Source organism: Chenopodium album, chromosome 8 (assembly GCF_948465745.1).
Source record: "Chenopodium album chromosome 8, dcCheAlbu1.1, whole genome shotgun sequence".
NCBI classification, from domain to species: domain Eukaryota; kingdom Viridiplantae; phylum Streptophyta; class Magnoliopsida; order Caryophyllales; family Amaranthaceae; genus Chenopodium; species Chenopodium album.
Window position 1 is genome coordinate 37,241,217 of NC_137841.1, and position 17,949 is coordinate 37,259,165.

The 17,949-nt window shown below is 36.7% G+C and overlaps 1 protein-coding gene across 1 annotated transcript; it reads left to right on the plus strand.

Annotated features, from left to right (window-relative positions):
- Positions 1-13,126: 13,126 nt before the first annotated feature.
- LOC145642940 (uncharacterized) lies at positions 13,127-16,712 on the plus strand. The gene is made up of 4 exons (XM_081694096.1): positions 13,127-13,439; positions 13,838-14,183; positions 14,339-14,738; positions 15,294-16,712. The coding sequence occupies exons 1-4, from the start codon at positions 13,127-13,129 to the stop codon at positions 16,710-16,712; spliced, it is 2,478 nt and encodes an 825-aa protein (XP_081550222.1).
- The last annotated feature ends 1,237 nt before the right edge of the window (positions 16,713-17,949 follow it).

The following is a 17,949-nucleotide window of genomic DNA, read 5'->3' on the forward strand; positions in this document are numbered from 1 at the left end:
TTGACAAATTACCCGTCGGGTTTTTCTCGGGTCATCGAGTAATCGGGACGGGTCAATCGGGACGGGTTTTTTTTAACACCCCTAACTCCAATGGTTCTACCAGCTAAGGGTCGGGAGATATTGGGTTCAATGATGCTCAGATAGACAACACTATTGGTTATGAGATCCCGTTGACACAACTCTTAATTGGAGGTATGGAACGCCTTGACGGTGAAGGGCCATAATTCAGATACGATTCACCAGGGGATAAATCTCATGAAGAGGCCTACTATGCACATGAAATTAAGTCAAATGCAGAAGCTCATCATACAAACAGCCCTATTGTGCATCAGCCTCATCTTCAAATTCTTGAGATATAGCCATATCGTGTCCAATGGCCTGAGGTGAACCTTATCGATCAATTTGTACATACCACAACCCCCGCACTGCTAAGTCAAGTTGTGGATACCATCAGCAACCATACATTTGCCAAGGTTAGCCATACTTTGCACATCTGTCCTTCTTAAACAAAATCTGAAATCTAGCATAATTATCAGAAATTGAAGTTCAGAACTGAAGATCTGAACAAAATGTTAAAACCGATGATTTCAAAACTGACCTGAAGATCAAAACTTATATATTTGCACATATGATTATATGATCTTGGCTTTATGTTAGATTTATGAGGTTATTTCTTTTTTCCTTTTTTTGAGTACCTTTTTTTTTTTTTGCAACTTTTAGAGAAACTCTCATGCTAAATTTTGGATAGTTCTGAATTCTGAATGTTTGACTCTCCTATTGAGTTATGAATGCTGACTTGGACTTTACTACTCTTTTGTGACAACTTGTGTTCTCATTTTTAGGGATGGAGTGACTATTGCTTAGCAATTGAGTGAAGCGACAAACAACTACAAGTTGTTGCTAACGGACAAGTCTTCATAGAAAGTAGCACATAAGTTCTTGGTAATCATACCATATCGTTGCCCTCTGGTCATCGTCGAGTCACCATAACAGAAGATATTGTGCCAACTGCTCCTCTGCCATGCCCAAACAATGAATTGCTTTTTATATGTCATGCTAAGAGATCTTATATAGCTTGGCCTAATCATTTGATTTTCCCCAAAAAGGTAGTATTCTTCCTTGATTTGAAGCTGTTTGTGTGCTACTGTGCTCTACTGTCTGTATGCTTCATTTTTTTTGTTTAAAGTTATGTCAGTGACCGCCCTGCCTGGCTGCAGTGGCAGCAACCCTGCCTGGCCTGCAGCGGCAGCGGCAGCGGCAGAGCCCTGCCTGGCCTACTCAATAAATAAATTTTTAAAAAAAAACTAATTTAAAACTACTAATTTACTACTCGAACTACTCAATACTCATCACTCCATGAGTATGATAAGCTCAAAAAGCTACTACACGTAAAATAAACCGTTACTTTATCTAATTAAATGCTAAATAAGTGCATCATCACATTTATCTTAATTAAATGCTTTTGTTGTTACTTTTTTAGAATCTTAATTAAAGTTTAGATTGTACAGAATAAACCTAAAATTACTAAATTTAGATTGTTATACACAATTTATCAATTTTCTGGATGTTGTTCATGAATTTATGGAATTTGATTATATAAGTTTTGTAATTTTGGTGCAATTTGAGAAAAATAAGAAGTTCAATTTCAATTGAACTTGTTATGATGATTTTAAATTTTTAATGTTGTAGTGTAATTGTTCATACAATTTGTTATTCGTTGAATTTTAGTGGAGTTATTCTTAATTAATTCAAGCCAAATTTGTAGATGAATCAATGCAAAGCTTACTAACATATAAAGTTCATGAATATGGAAACAATGATAAAATGTCTGAAACTGGTTGCTTGTTCTTCCCGAAGAAAAACTATGATTTGAACCTTGGTTGGAACAAGAGTATGGCTGCTGTAATAATCTAGTATACCTATATGTGTTCATGTATGCCTTTTGACCGTTTAGTCGAGGACCGAGAATCCGATAGGGGTTTATAGTCTCCAGCTTCATTCATAGCTTTCCCTGATCTATGTTTCGATTTGTTGTTGGTTTGTCAGGAAAGTTGTAATATCTACACTGTATTTTGCTGATGAATATTCATGAGACTTTTACTTAGGCCCCGTTTGATTTGATGTAAAATGTTTTCTTTTCCCATTTTCATTTTTTTGTTTGTCAAGGGGTGGACAACAATTTTCCCAATGGTGGAAGATTGTACCCATTTTGGGCTTTACAAAGTTGAGCCTAGGGCGGTTGCCCCACCCCAGCTACGGCCCTGGCTCTACCTGGCCTGCAGCGGCAGTAGCCCTGCCTGGCTTGCAGGGGCAGCAGCCGCGCCTGGCCTGCAGGGGCGCAAGCCGCCCTCGGCTTGCAAGGGCAGCAGCTTAGTTTTTCGGTTCCTATCCCCTCTTACTTTCTGCTTTGTTGTTCCTTGCATTTTATATGATAGTCTTGTTTTGTTTTTGATGAGTGACATTTATGTCACTCTTAGGGAGTAGTTTTAGAGTCATTTTCGTGTTTATTTTATCTTATTTTCCTTTCTTTCTCTTTAATAAAGTTTCTAGTTTATTTTGGTAATTTTGTCGTGTTTTAGTTCTTTTCGTAATTTTTAGTTTATTTTCGTATTTTATTTGCTTTTGATTTGTTATATTTCGTTCTTTATTTTTCCCTTGAAAGTATTCTAATTTACTTTTATTTATTTTAATTGGTTTTGAGTCTATTTTATTTCACTTTCTTTACTTGTATAGTTTTATTTAATTTTTATTAGTTTAGTGTTATTTATCTTATTTTATTTTACTTTATTTTACTTTATTTTATTTTATTTTATTTTATCTCTTAGTAATACCCTCGTGTTTTTGGTTGTAGGTGTCCCGGGTTTCAAGGTCATGTTCGTGTTCGGAGGTCCAAGGTTCGAGGTGCAAAACTTGAGCCAACCCAAGCTGCTGCCTCCTATCCTTCACCCCATCTCCTTCATTATCCTACACCACACCAAAACACAGCAACATCCCCTGCTCTCACCACCTCACACGACCACAACCAAACACCAAAACACAACACTCTTCCCCTGCTCCCTCACGCAACCACGCACATCGCCATCATCCACCTTTTCCCCTGCTCACTCACCCTCACCACCAAAATCATCCCGCAACACCACCACACAGCAACAACCAAACACCACACACCACCAACAGCCACGACAACAACCATACCTCCAGCAATCACCCCGCAACACCACCGCGCAACAACCAGAACCACCTGACCGCGCAACCCCTGCTCACCCTCACCTTCAGCCACCAATTAACTCCACCTCACCACCGTTCCCAACCTCCAACCAATTATCACCCCGAATCACCAATTCGCACAGCAACAACCCCAAATCAGAGCAAATTCGAATTCAATCGGGTTCGGGCAAACCGTTGGTGGTTCGGTCGAAGTTCGAGACAGAGACTTTGTGGGTTTCGTTAATCGAAGAGGAGTGGTCGAACATACCCATGGTTCGACCGAACCAACCCCGTAGTTCGGCCGCACCTACCCTCGGTTCGATCGAACCACTTCACGAGCTTCACACGTGATAATTAATGAGAGCAAACAATTGGAGCTTGGTGATTACCGTTGATTTCGATTTGTAATGATGATGTCCGTTGATGATGATGTGATACGGTGGTGATGAAGTTCACAAAGCAGCAAAGTGAAAGATGAAGGAGAAGGGCCGGTTTAGGGGATTTGATTAGTTGGTTTTGTTTTCTTTTTATATTCTTTTTTCTTTCATTTTTACTTTCTTTCATTTTCTATTCCCTTTTTCTTATTTTCTTCCTTTTATTTTTATATTTAGTTTCTTATTTTACTTTCCTTTTTAATTTATTTTATTTCCTTCTTTTATTTTTCTATTTTTCCTAGTTTTATTAGCTTAGTATAAATACCCAATTTTGGGGTAATTAGAAAAAAGAGGAGAATAACTATCTATTCTTCTCTCTAATTAGTTTTAGGTTAGGTTAGGATTAGTCTTCTTTGGTAGAGAGAAAAAGTGAGGTTTTCTTCATTAATGAACTTGGATTTTGAAGAAAGAGCTTGTTCAATCCTTTGTAGACCTTCATCTTCAATTAATGAGCAATTCCTTACTCTCTCTCCTCTATTTTTATTTGTTTATTTTGATTATTATTTTAGTTGTTGGTATTGCTTGTTGATCATGTTGATTCTTGATTATTTGTTGATTAATCTTGTTATTATCATGATTAGTGAGTAATTTCCCCATTAAGGGGATGGTTGTGGTGTAGTTGGACCTTGAGCATGTTCTAGGGTTTAGAATTGATTTATTTGTGATTAAAGTCTTTATATGCTTGATATTCTTTAATCTTCTTGCAAGTGCACATTGTTGGTTGATTAAAGGTGAATCTTTGCTAACAAGAAACGGAAGTTGACTTAGTTAAGGTTCATTACTATTGATTGTTATTTAATAGTACCTCCTAGTATATGGTTCTAATGTGGAAACATAGAGGCTATGTTAGGAGAAGCCAATTGACCCCGGAAGGCGGCTAGATTGGATTCTTAATTTCGATATTCGAGCATGTTTAGTTCATAATTAATTCAATTTCTATGCCTTTGTTTATGTTCAAGTGAATGCTATACCTAAACCATTTCCCTTAATGTTTTATTTCTTGTTTTAGCATTTTTAGACTTTAGTTTATTCATATCCTATTCCGGACTAGCTTAATTGTCGATAACATTTGGTGGTGTTTACTGTTCTCTGTGGTTCGACCCCTATGCTTGCCTTATACTCGTATTAGGTTTGTTTAGGTTGTATAAATTGTATTTGATCTAGGGATAGACAATTGACGACGCGTTTATTCCCTTGTCAAATTGGCGCCGTTGCCGGGGAACGGCTTCCATTACCGTTGTGTTATCTTATTGAGACTAGTCCATTGTATATTTTTTTTTTCTTTTGATTTGTTTTTGTTCTCTTTGTTTTGATTGAGAAAAAAATGGCTTATATTTCTATTCCTCAATTTGATAATGAACCGTTTTGGGTGTATTTCAATAGACTTGAGGATTTCCTAGATGGTGTTAAAGGTTTAACCAAGGGTGATTATTGTGAAATCATCAATTTGGGATTAAATGAGAATTTTAGAGGAGTAGTTGATAATATGTTAAATGGTAAATTTCAAGACATGTCTTCGGATGAAGCTTGGGATTTCTATTCATGGTTAGCTAGGGATAATTATGATTGGGAGAGGGCCAATCATGAGACTTATGTTCGGGATTCTCATGCTTTTAATGTTGATGCTAATTGTCATGATTTGTCTAATATGAATTCCCATGATGTGCTTGATGCTCCCCATAGTGACCATGTAATGCATGATTTCAACTCCCCTCCCTCTATAGCTCAATGTAATGAGGTACATTCTAATGATGATGAAGTGCATGTTCTTTCTCATATTGCATCCGATTTTTGCATGAATTCTAAAGGTGTGCCCCATAGTCCCCTAGATGATTCCAATGAGCAAGCTTTTGACTCGTCTATCCATGATGATTTGGACTCATTTGAGATTATGGCCCAAATTTTTCTTGAGTTTCAAACGGTAGCCCATAACCTTATGAGTGAGTTCATTGATAAGGCTTCATTAGAAAGAGATGAGTTTGAGAGAAATTTGCCCCCATTCACTCTTGATTTTGAGATAGTAGAAGGAAAGGATGTTTATTGTGTTGAAAAGGAGGATAAGGTTGATTACCTTGGAGTTTTTGAGCTTGAGGGAGATGTAGAACATGAGGGTTCTTCATTTGAGGATTCCATGATTGATTTTCATTCCCTCATTAGTGATGTGAAATCTTGTGATGAGGGATTAGCTACCCCTTTTTGCCTTTCTCATACACCTTTTTCCCAAAGGTTTAACCATATCTCCTACTATCCTATGTTCCTCCCTTCTTTTCTCAAAGAACCTCTTAGGGACCCTCTTCCTTTTCATGCTTCCGAAGCCCCAAACTCTTTCATTGTTGATGAGGAAAAGAGTTATAATGCCAACCAAAAAGATTTTTGTGAGGATTTTTCTTTTTCTTCTTCTACTTTTTCTTCTTATTTTCTTGATTTTTCTTTTGATTCCTTTACTTTTTCTTTTCTCCCTTCTCTCAAGCATAAAGTCTCCTTGAACTTTATGTTTGCTTGTCATATGAGCATCGCGTATGCTCTATTTCTTGATATGTTTGCCGGTGCATATGACAAGCTATTGCGTTCTTTGTCGGGTTATTTACTAGATTGGTCATGCTTGGACGTTAAGCAAGCCTTTGCGGGAAGTAACCCGTGTTTTATTGCTTTCTTTTTCTTTCTTTTGTTTTTCTCATTTTTGTTTACTCTCTTGTCTATGTGTATAGGTACTCGATGCATATACTCATGTGCAAAGATTTTGGATTGAGCTCCTTGAGAAGAAGCACACCCATGATTGCTTGCATTTGGAAAAGCAACAAAGACGAGGAATTAGATGAAATTGTGGACAATGTGCTCAATTGCGGGTTTCAACACCCACCTCACATTTGGTTTACTCTTTCCTTCTTCCCTCATCTTGGATTTGCTTTCTTAATTGCATTTGGATTGTATGATTATGAATTGTTGTGTGAATTAGTTTTCTTCCTTCCCCTCCCACCCACCCTTTGTGCCTTTATTTTGAGCATTGAGGACAATGCTCCATTCTAGCTTGGGGGAGTAGCTATTCGCTAGCTTGGGGGGGGGGGGTTATCTATATCTCTTGGTGGTTTCTTAATCCATAGTCTCATGATTGCTTGATTTATTTCTCTCATACTTGCCAAAGTCTATTATTGAGATTGGTTTTCTATGTTTGGATGGCCATGAGTGCCTTATTGAGTTGACTTTTGGTATTTGTAGCTTTGATTGATCATGCTTTCATATTGCACTATTGTATATGCATTCTTGAGTATTGTTGGTTTTGTGAATATTTGTGTGTATAGTGTCTTTCCATGGCATTCAAGGCAAGTTTCAAAATGTTTTGTTTTAAACTTGGACATAATTGGCCTTTAGCACCTAGAATACCCTCTTTGCTAGTTGTTAGAGGTTTTCGTGCACTTGAATGTCGAGGTTGGTTCACACATATAACATTGCCAAGGTAGTAGAACTTAAGGGCTATGAGACCTTAGCTCACTTGGTTTGTGGTAAGATGGTTGTCGCTTTCTAGCTAGTTGAAGCTTTAAAGGTGATTTTTGCTACTCCACTACCGTCATTTTTGTGAGGATGTGTCTATTTTGTTCTAGCCTTCTACATTTCTTGCATGTGTGGCGTTTGGATCCTTGGCATTGCTAGCTTATATCGAGAATTTGGCTTAATCTACCCAAGATCAAGACTGAACCAACCTAGGGGAAGACGAAGGCAATTAGGATATTTGTTTTGTTTTATTATGTTCTATTCTTTTATTTTTCTTTTGCATTTGCTCATTTAGTAACCCAATTTGAGCCATTTTCCCTTCTTTGGCATAGCCACATTACAAACCAATGGACCTTTGCTTTATTTTTACCTTTATTAGTTTTTGTGAAGCATTCTTGGGACTTGATTTGTATTTTTGGTTAATGAAAGTGAGAAAAAGAATGAAAAAGAAGTGAAAAACTCAAATTTTGGTACTTGTGATTATTTTTGTCATGTTGAATGGTTTGAGTAAATGAGAAGAAAATAAAGGAAATGAAAGAAGAAGCCGCTCAAAGTTAAAGGAGGCGAGAGCAAAGAATAAAAAGAAATGAAAAAAAAAATATTGAGAAAATACAAAAATATTTGTTGTTTGGTTGAAAAAGAATAAGCTTGGGGGAGGAGTTGCTAGAATTTTTGATTTGAAAGTTGGTAGTTTATTGAGTTTGAATTGAGGAATGATCAACCTTGCTTCACTTCTAAGTTTACCACCAATTTCCAAATTTATTTCCACACCCTTTACCCTAGCCTAAACGTTTTAACCCTTTTAAGACCTTTTGACCTTAGTGAGGTTTAGTTACTACCGATGGAGGGTAATCAAGCCAAGCCTATTGAGCGAGTTATCAATTCCAAGATGTCGAGTAGCCTAAATGTGTTTCATTGATTATTTCTTCCGATTCCTTCGAGGAATCTCGAGATATCACCTTAAAAGTGGATGCAAAACTAGTGAGGATGCGGGAGTTTGGTTGGAGATAAGGAGGAGTGTAAGTCCCTCTAAGTTCTCTACCCTTTGCATGCTTTATGTGTGCATCAACCTTAGCTATTCTTTTGCTTGGCTACCTTTAATGTCTAGAAAGGACTGTATTCTTGTGCATTTAGCCCATTGTTTGTGATTGGTTTGAAATTCCAAACTCGAGTTTTCTTGATTTCACCTTTGCCTTGAATGTTATGTTTTGTCGAGAGTTGTGGGTTAAATCTCTTAGGAAACCCTCACGAGAGCTTACTCGTCCTCTTTGGCGACATAGGGGTTTAAAGGGCTTGATGCATACGCTAAATGCATCCATGATTCCTACGACAGTGAGTTAGTGTACATTCTTTCTCTTTGTTTCTATTTTGTTTCTTTTGCCTTTAATAATTCCATCTTGTTCTCTTTTGCCTTAGCTTTGCTCGAGGACAGGCAAAGGTTCAGCTTGGGGGAATTTGATGAGTGACATTTATGTCACTCTTAGGGAGTAGTTTTAGAGTCATTTTCGTGTTTATTTTATCTTATTTTCCTTTCTTTCTCTTTAATAAAGTTTCTAGTTTATTTTGGTAATTTTGTCGTGTTTTAGTTCTTTTCGTAGTTTTTAGTTTATTTTCGTATTTTATTTGCTTTTGATTTGTTATATTTCGTTCTTTATTTTTCCCTTGAAAGTATTCTAATTTACTGTTATTTATTTTAATTGGTTTTGAGTCTATTTTATTTCACTTTCTTTACTTGTATAGTTTTATTTAATTTTTATTAGTTTAGTGTTATTTATCTTATTTTATTTTACTTTATTTTACTTTATTTTATTTTATCTCTTAGTAATACCCTCGTGTTTTTGGTTGTAGGTGTCCCGGGTTTCAAGGTCATGTTCGTGTTCGGAGGTCCAAGGTTCGAGGCGTAAAACTTGAGCCAACCCAAGCTGCTGCCTCCTATCCTTCACCCCATCTCCTTCATTATCCTACACCACACCAAAACACAGCAACATCCCCTGCTCTCACCACCTCACACGACCACAACCAAACACCAAAACACAACACTCTTCCCCTGCTCCCTCACGCAACCACGCACATCACCATCATCCACCTTTTCCCCTGCTCACTCACCCTCACCACCAAAATCACCCCGCAACACCACCACACAGCAACAACTAAACACCACACACCACCAACAGCCACGACAACAACCATACCTCCAGCAATCACCCCGCAACACCACCGCGCAACAACCAGAACCACCTGACCGCGCAACCCCTGCTCACCCTCACCTTCAGCCACCAATTAACTCCACCTCACCACCGTTCCCAACCTCCAACCAATTATCACCCCGCATCACCAATTCGCACAGCAACAGCCCCAAATCAGAGCAAATTCGAATTCAATCGGGTTCGGGCAAACCGTTGGTGGTTCGGTCGAAGTTCGAGACAGAGACTTTGTGGGTTTCATTAATCGAAGAGGAGTGGTCGAACATACCCATGGTTCGACCGAACCAACCCCGTAGTTCGGCCGCACCTACCCTCGGTTCGATCGAACCACTTCACGAGCTTCACACGTGATAATTAATGAGAGCAAACAATTGGAGCTTGGTGATTACCGTTGATTTCGATTTGTAATGATGATGTCCGTTGATGATGATGTGATACGGTGGTGATGAAGTTCACAAAGCAGCAAAGTGAAAGATGAAGGAGAAGGGCCGGTTTAGGGGATTTGATTAGTTGGTTTTGTTTTCTTTTTATATTCTTTTTTCTTTCATTTTTACTTTCTTTCATTTTCTATTCCCTTTTTCTTATTTTCTTCCTTTTATTTTTATATTTAGTTTCTTATTTTACTTTCCTTTTTAATTTATTTTATTTCCTTCTTTTATTTTTCTATTTTTCCTAGTTTTATTAGCTTAGTATAAATACCCAATTTTGGGGTAATTAGAAAAAAGAGGAGAATAACTATCTATTCTTCTCTCTAATTAGTTTTAGGTTAGGTTAGGATTAGTCTTCTTTGGTAGAGAGAGAAAGTGAGGTTTTCTTCATTAATGAACTTGGATTTTGAAGAAAGAGCTTGTTCAATCCTTTGTAGACCTTCATCTTCAATTAATGAGCAATTTCTTACTCTCTCTCCTCTATTTTTATTTGTTTATTTTGATTATTATTTTATTTGTTGGTATTGCTTGTTGATCATGTTGATTCTTGATTATTTGTTGATTAATCTTGTTATTATCATGATTAGTGAGTAATTTCCCCATTAAGGGGATGGTTGTGGTGTAGTTGGACCTTGAGCATGTTCTAGGGTTTAGAATTGATTTATTTGTGATTAAAGTCTTTATATGCTTGATATTCTTTAATCTTCTTGCAAGTGCACATTGTTGGTTGATTAAAGGTGAATCTTTGCTAACAAGAAACGGAAGTTGACTTAGTTAAGGTTCATTACTATCGATTGTTATTTAATAGTACCTCCTAGTATATGGTTCTAATGTGGAAACATAGAGGCTATGTTAGGAGAAGCCAATTGACCCCGGAAGGCGGCTAGATTGGATTCTTAATTTCGATATTCGAGCATGTTTAGTTCATAATTAATTCAATTTCTATGCCTTTGTTTATGTTCAAGTGAATGCTATACCTAAACCATTTCCCTTAATGTTTTATTTCTTGTTTTAGCATTTTTAGACTTTAGTTTATTCATCTCCTATTCCGGACTAGCTTAATTGTCGATAACATTTGGTGGTGTTTACCGTTCTCTGTGGTTCGACCCCTATGCTTGCCTTATACTCGTATTAGGTTTGTTTAGGTTGTATAAATTGTATTTGATCTAGGGATAGACAATTGACGACGCGTTTATTCCCTTGTCAGTTTTTCATGTGAAAACATATTATAAATGCCAACAAGCAATCGGATAAAGAAGTTGATGTGTCCACACCATCCCCACAATCTACATCCTCCCACGCATCAACAACTCGTAAGTATGTGATTACCGACAATGATCGTGAGAAGGTGACATCTACTTTGATGTGTGTTATGAGAAAAAAAGCTATGGGGATGCAAAATACCGGCGATACCATCTCTATAACTATTCCAGATAGCATGTTTCTTTGAAAGGAATGGTGTCCTTCGAACAAGTGTATTATTCTGATAGCGGGTTCAGAATTATTAGAAAGCTAATATATTCAGTAAGGTCAAGTGATCGGAATGCCTGGATGGAGGCCGCTTCAGCTTAATCTTGACTGAACCCTTCGGGTCACACCCAAGCAAAATATACGAACCAACTCGACGAATTAATTCGGAAGAAATTAATTCGTCGCCCGAGTGTTAAACACTTAGACGTCGGAAATTCGAGCTTGGAGCGTCGAAATCGAGCGTCGGAGAATCTCAAATGTCGAGCCAAAATTTAGGATTTGGCGAGACGGGAAAATGCATCAAGTAACAAGTAAAATCCTAGCCACGCAAAAGGCTAGGAATGCATGCCCAATAGGAGCATGCCACATGGCAGCACACATGGAAAAACGCCATGTGGCAGCACACGTGGCCACCACGTTTGCAGCCGCCACATTGGCAGCCACCTAGTGGCAGCCACCAAGTGGCAGCGTGCCACGTTGGCAGCGTGCCACGTGGCAGCGCCACGGTGGCGGGGCACCACGGTGGCGACACATGTGGCAATGGCCGTGGACCCGGGTTGATGGGTCATGGACACGGGCCAAAATAAAATGGGCCAATCGAACCCAACTTGGGGCTCAAGGTTGGGTGACACATGGTTAGTTCACATTGCATGTGAAATGCCTTGGGGACCAAGTAAGAAAGTGGTCCACACCTAACCATGTGACACTTGTTACTTGTTCCTTTGTTTATTTAACTAAGGGTTGAATTCACCAATCTTTCCATGTGGGATCTTTTTGTGAAAAGTCCCACATTGAAAGATGAGTGAAATTCACAAGGCATACTTCCTTATAAATAGTCATGGCATGGCTTGAGAATTCTTTGCTTGAGTGGGAGTTAGAAAGAGCATTCCATATTTTTGGGAAAACTCTTAAACTCTAATAACACTCGGGTTTTGGTCGGACCTTGCTAACCCCAAGGTAGCGGACCTTAAAGTTGTGTTCGCCTTTTTGTGGGTGGATACCGTCGGAGGCGCGGCGCTTGACGTGCTCGTAGCTTTCAAGTAAGAGCCCCGGTTTTTGGGCGAAGCTCGCTTCGAGGGTAAGATTAGTTATCTTTTCTTTGTGATTATTTATTTATGCTTTATGATTTTAATTATTGCGAGTGGTTCCTCGGGTCGGGGTTGTTTCTGCGGTGAGTCGAACTCACCAAACCCCAACATTCTTAACGAAAATGGGTTAAATGTTTCACTTGATTACGAAGACTTGATTGATTGGTGTTTCCAAAGGGAGGTTGGAGAATCGCAAATGAATATATTCATGAAGTAAGTTCACCTCCAGTTTAGGAAAAGCTCTACTTTTAAGTTTTGTTTTTTAATATTAGAATTAATGTAAATTTTGGGTTAAACTCTGTTGGACAGAATTAGTTTTTGTATTAAAGTTATATATATATATATATATATATATATATATATATATATATATATATATATATATATATATATATATATATATATATATATATATATGCGCATTATATGGAAAATTTATGTGTATGTATATGTGTTGGCGCCTAAATTAATTGCAGGAATATGAATTGCAAAATTACAGGGAATCAATTCAGATCATACGAATATAATTATTATTATTATTATTTTTAAAAAAACGACCATGGAGAGACCACCTATTTTAAAATAGGTGGTCTTAGTTTTTAAATCTAGAGACCACCTATTTAAAACATTTGGTCTCTTGTTCCTCTATATTATTTATTATTAAATTAAAAAAAGAGACCATCTATTTTAGCTAGGTGGTCTCAGTTTTTTAAACAAGAGATCACTTTTGATGAAGTGGTCTCTTTGGCCAAAGACACCTCTTAGCTAGAGACCACACCTAAAATGGTCTCTTTGGCCATTTTGAGATGATCTCTTTGGATAATTTTGTAGTAGTGCGTGTTTATAATGCTCCAACTACAGATGAGGTTGCTGTTATTTGGCCAGAGAATACTTCTTCCAGTGAGTCTGAAAGTCCACACATATTGGTTACTGGTGTAGATGATTCTTCTCATATTATCCCACACTATTATGGTTGCTATTATCCTTTACAGTATCTTTTGCTATTTCCATATGGTGATTGTGGGTGGACTCAAGGACTAAAGAAGATGTCTATGGGTGTAATACAGCAGTTACACCAGATCCAGTTTCTTCATGTAGTATACATACTACTGAAGAGTTGTTAGATGAAGAAGCTAGATGTATGAGTTCATATCTTTTATTTTTAATTAATAAAGTATATTTGATTTTATATACTTCCTCCGTTTTTTATTATTACACCATAGGGGTTAGATGTAAATATTTTGGTAGTGGAAAAAAGTAAGAGAGAGAAAGGTAAAAATACAAACTTGCCCATGTAACATATTGATAAACTAAAAAGTAAGTGTGAAAAAGCAAGGGTATGTTAGGTATTTGCAGTGTGAACACAAATAATTTTTTTCCTAAAGAGGAAATGGTGCAATATTTGTGAAACTTCCTAAAAAGGCAAGTGGTGCAATAATAAAAGAACGGAGGAAGTATGTCATATACATGCTTTTATTACTAATTTTTTTCTTCTTTATCCAAATATTGATTTGTAGGTGCAAATGAAGGTTCATCTAAGCCAGATAAACATATTTCAGCGCGAGAATATTATGCATATAGGCTTCAATGTCGTCCGGGAAATTACTTGCTCAAAGCTGGAAGATGTTTTCAACAATATATCGTTGATATGTATGTCAAGGTAGAGACTACACGCTTGGATTTCTTTCAAAGGAACCAACAGACAATAAGGGCTGATCTTTATCAAGGACTTCTTGATACTATAGATTGTGGAGAAGAATGTGCAGCAAATGTTGGAAGACTAGTTATATTACTTGCAACGTTTATAGGTGGCCCTCGAGATTTGAAGAAGAGATATCTGAATGCGATGTCATTAGTTCAAAGGTTTGGCAAGCCTGATTTATTTATAACAATGACAAGAAATCCTAATTAGCCTGAAATTAGACAAGAACTTGCTGCTGGAGAAGAAGCAAAAAATAGGCCAGATATCGTTTCAAGAGTTTTTAGAGCAAAGGTACTTGCTTTAAACATTTAATTAGGAAGAAGCGAATATTTGGAGAAGTGGCTGCAATGATTTATGTTATTGAATTCCAAAAAAGAGGTTTACCTCATGCTCATTTTCTCATTATTTTGAAATCAGAATTCAAAATAAAAACTCTTGATGACTTTGATAAGTTTGTTTGTGCTGAAATTCCATCTTCTAAAAATGGATATTTAAGAGAGATTGTGATCAAGCATATGATGCACGGTCCATGTTGTCATCTTAATCCAGAATGCCCTTGTATGAAACATAAAGAACAACGTGGACATTGTAAGTATGGTTATCCAAAGAAAAATTATGAAGAGACAAAAAGTAATAGTGATGGATATCCTTTGTATCGAAGGAGAGCTACGTGTGATACTGTTAAAGTTTGGGGTGTTGAAATGGATAACTCATGGGTGATTCCATATAATCCATATCTTTTAGCTTATTTCAATTGTCACTTAAATGTTGAAGTTTGTTCAACTATTGGAGCAGTGAAGTATCTGTATAAGTAAGTTTATAAAGGCCATGACAAGATATCTTTCAATATTGTCCAAACAACAGATGGAGTTCCCGTGCAAGATGAGATCGAACAGTATCAGTCAGGTCGATGGGTTTCACCCTGTGAGGCTGCGTGGCATCTTTTTGGTTTTGATTTATATGAAATGTATCCTTCAGTTTTACCTCTTCCTGTTCATTTGCCTAACTCCCAGCTGATACAAATGAGACCCGACAAAAAACTAACATCAATTGTTTCAGATGCTAAGCGTACTAGAACCTGTTTAACAAAGTTCTTCAAAATGAATTGTTAATCAGCTTTGGGAACAGGATGGCTATATAATGAATTTTCAGAGCACTGTTGGTGGAATGCATCAGATAAACTGTGGAAGAAAAGAAGAAATAAAAAATAAATCCAAATTGGAAGGTTAGCATTTGTTGGACCTTCTGAAGGTGAAAGATACTATTTGCAGTTGCTGCTTCACAATGTCAAAAATCTGAAGTCGTTTAAAGATCTATGTACAGTCAATGGACACATTTATGCCACTTTTCAGCAGGCGGCACTAAAGTTAGGATTAGTGGAAGAAGATGATGCAATTAAATTGTGCTTGACTGAAGGATGTGCCATCCAGATGCCTCATGTTATTCGAAAATTGGTTGTCACAGTACTTATTTTCTGTGAGCCTAGCAATCCTCTGTCTTTGTGGTCAAAATTTTATGATTTTTTTTCAGAGGATTACCAATATAAATATCCTACAGATGCTGCAAGAGTGAAACAGTTAATCGTAAGATCAATTGAGCAATTAATTGAGTCAATGGGAAGTTCGTTGAAGGCTTTTGGGTTACATAATTTAGTAAAAGATGATGGTGATGCTATACATGTTACGAAAGATATAGAAGATGCATTGAATGCTCCGATACCACAAGAGTGTTTAGAATGTAAAGATAAGTTAAATCAGGCTCAACGAGTTGCATTCGATGTCATAATGGATCATGTTACAAAGGGGAAGCCTGGTGCCTTTTTCATAGATGGTCCTGGTGGAACGGGGAAAACTTTTTTATATAATGCTCTTTATGCAGAAATCATATCAATGAATAAGATTGTTTCACCAACAGCAACTTCGAGTATTGCTGCAGCCAATATTCCTTCTGGTAAAACTGCGCATTCACGATTTAAAATCCCTTTAGATCCTTCGGGCTCACTTGCTTGTAATGTTCCTAAGCAGGGAAGTCTAGCTGCACTTTTAAGGGAAACAACGTTGATTATTTGGGATGAAGCTTCTATGGCTAAGAAGGAAAATATTGAATCCCTCGATTCACTACTCAGAGATATTTGCCATTCAAGTGTATTATTTGGATGCAAATTAGTAGTTTTTGGTGGGAATTTTAGACAAGTTCTTCCAATTGTTCCACGCAAATCACAGAGAGAAGCAGTTGCTGCAAGTTTAGTTAGTTGTGCTCTGTGGCCACAACTGCTGAATTTCAGGCTTACTGAAAACTTAAGGGCTAAAGATAAACCTGCATATGCAACTTTTCTGTTGGCACTAGGAAATGGTGAATTGCCAAAAACGGAGGATGCGTTTATTGAGCTACCATCAGAATTTGTTAAGCCTTGTTGTACTGGAATAGTTGATGATGTACATCTAACAGCTGTAGCATTTCCAGAAATGGATATGTTTCCATTCAGTTTAGACATTTTTACTACAAGAGCTATATTGACAACGATGAATGAGGATGTTGATGCCATAAATTCAAGTTTAATTTGCAAATTCCTGGGTGAATCAATATTGTATAAAATTTATGACACTATGATTGATGAATATTGTGCCGTATATCCTACTGAATTTCTAAACAAACTTTGCCCTGGTGGTATGAGTCCTAATGAGCTTTAGCTGAAAGTTAATAGTCCTGTTATTCTGTTAAGAAACCTTCAGCCAGCATCTGGTTTGTGTAATGAAACAAGACTCATATGCAAGCGGTTTTTTCATAATCTCATTGAGTGTGTTATTATTGTTGGACATAATAAAGGTCAGTATGTGTTGATTCCAAGAATATCATTGCGTCCATCAGATTTAGAAGACTATCCTTTTCTGTTTCAGAGAAAACAGTTTCCTTTGAAACTTAGTTTTGCAATGACAATCAATAAAGCTTAGGGACAAACACTTAGTCAAGTTGTGGTTTTTTTTACCGCGATCCTGTTTTTCACATGGAAAATTATATGTCGCACTTTCTCGAGCTCGAAAATAAGCTAATGTCAGTGTAATAACTAAAGCTAGCACTAAGCAACGGAAGGCGACACAAGTGAAGAATATAGTATCTTATGATATTCTTCGTTTGGCAGAAATCATTTAGAGTGGAAAAAGAGGTAAGTTATCATCATTCTTTTTCATTCATATTGATTTTGAGAGTGTGTATATTTTCTTAAAACCAATAATTTCTACACTATTACAATGAGTAAGTTTATTTTTAATTTTTAATAACTTTTATCTGTTTTCCTATGTGTTTGCAATGATGGAACAACTAGGAATTTAATCTAAATAATTCATTTGTAGGTTATTTTTCATTTTAAGTCATGTACATGAACATATTTGTAGTTCAAAATATTGATTTTGAAATCAGGAGAAATGCCACAAAAATGTAAATGTAAATAGTGGAAAATTAGATATATTAATCTTATTTTCATTATTAGAGAAAAAAAAAGGAAAAAAAATGAGACAAAGGAGGAGACAAGAACACTATTACATGCTGAGATAGTTCATGCATGCAATCTCTTTTGGAAAGAGGGTGGAAATGTTTGTCATCAACTTTTGCATGCATTCTTTTCCCATCTGTTTTTTTCACTATATAAGCAATGTTTAGCATCATTTGCATTCTCTAAAAACCCAACTAATTCTAAACTTATGCTATACATAGTAAAAAATTCAAATACATAAACGATTGGTTAAGTTGTACCAGGTTCAGCACACAGCAATCAGTCATCAACTACTTCATAGGTATGATCAATCCAAATTTCATGTTAACATAAATTTTGCTATCACTTCATAGATTTAGATAGATATACATGTGTTGTTATTTCTCAGTTTATGGGTTTTAAATTGTCTCTGTTATATAAATTGTGCATGCTAAAAA

Coding starts and splice junctions, on each gene's coding strand:
- LOC145642940 (XM_081694096.1), top strand. CDS start 13,127: ATGATCTCTTTGGATAATTTTGTAGTAGTGCGTGTTTATAATGCTCCA. Junction 14,184..14,338: donor GCGATGTCATTAGTTCAAAG/GTTTGGCAAGCC, acceptor ACATTTAATTAG/GAAGAAGCGAATATTTGGAG. Junction 14,739..15,293: donor TTGAAATGGATAACTCATGG/GTGATTCCATAT, acceptor TACTATTTGCAG/TTGCTGCTTCACAATGTCAA.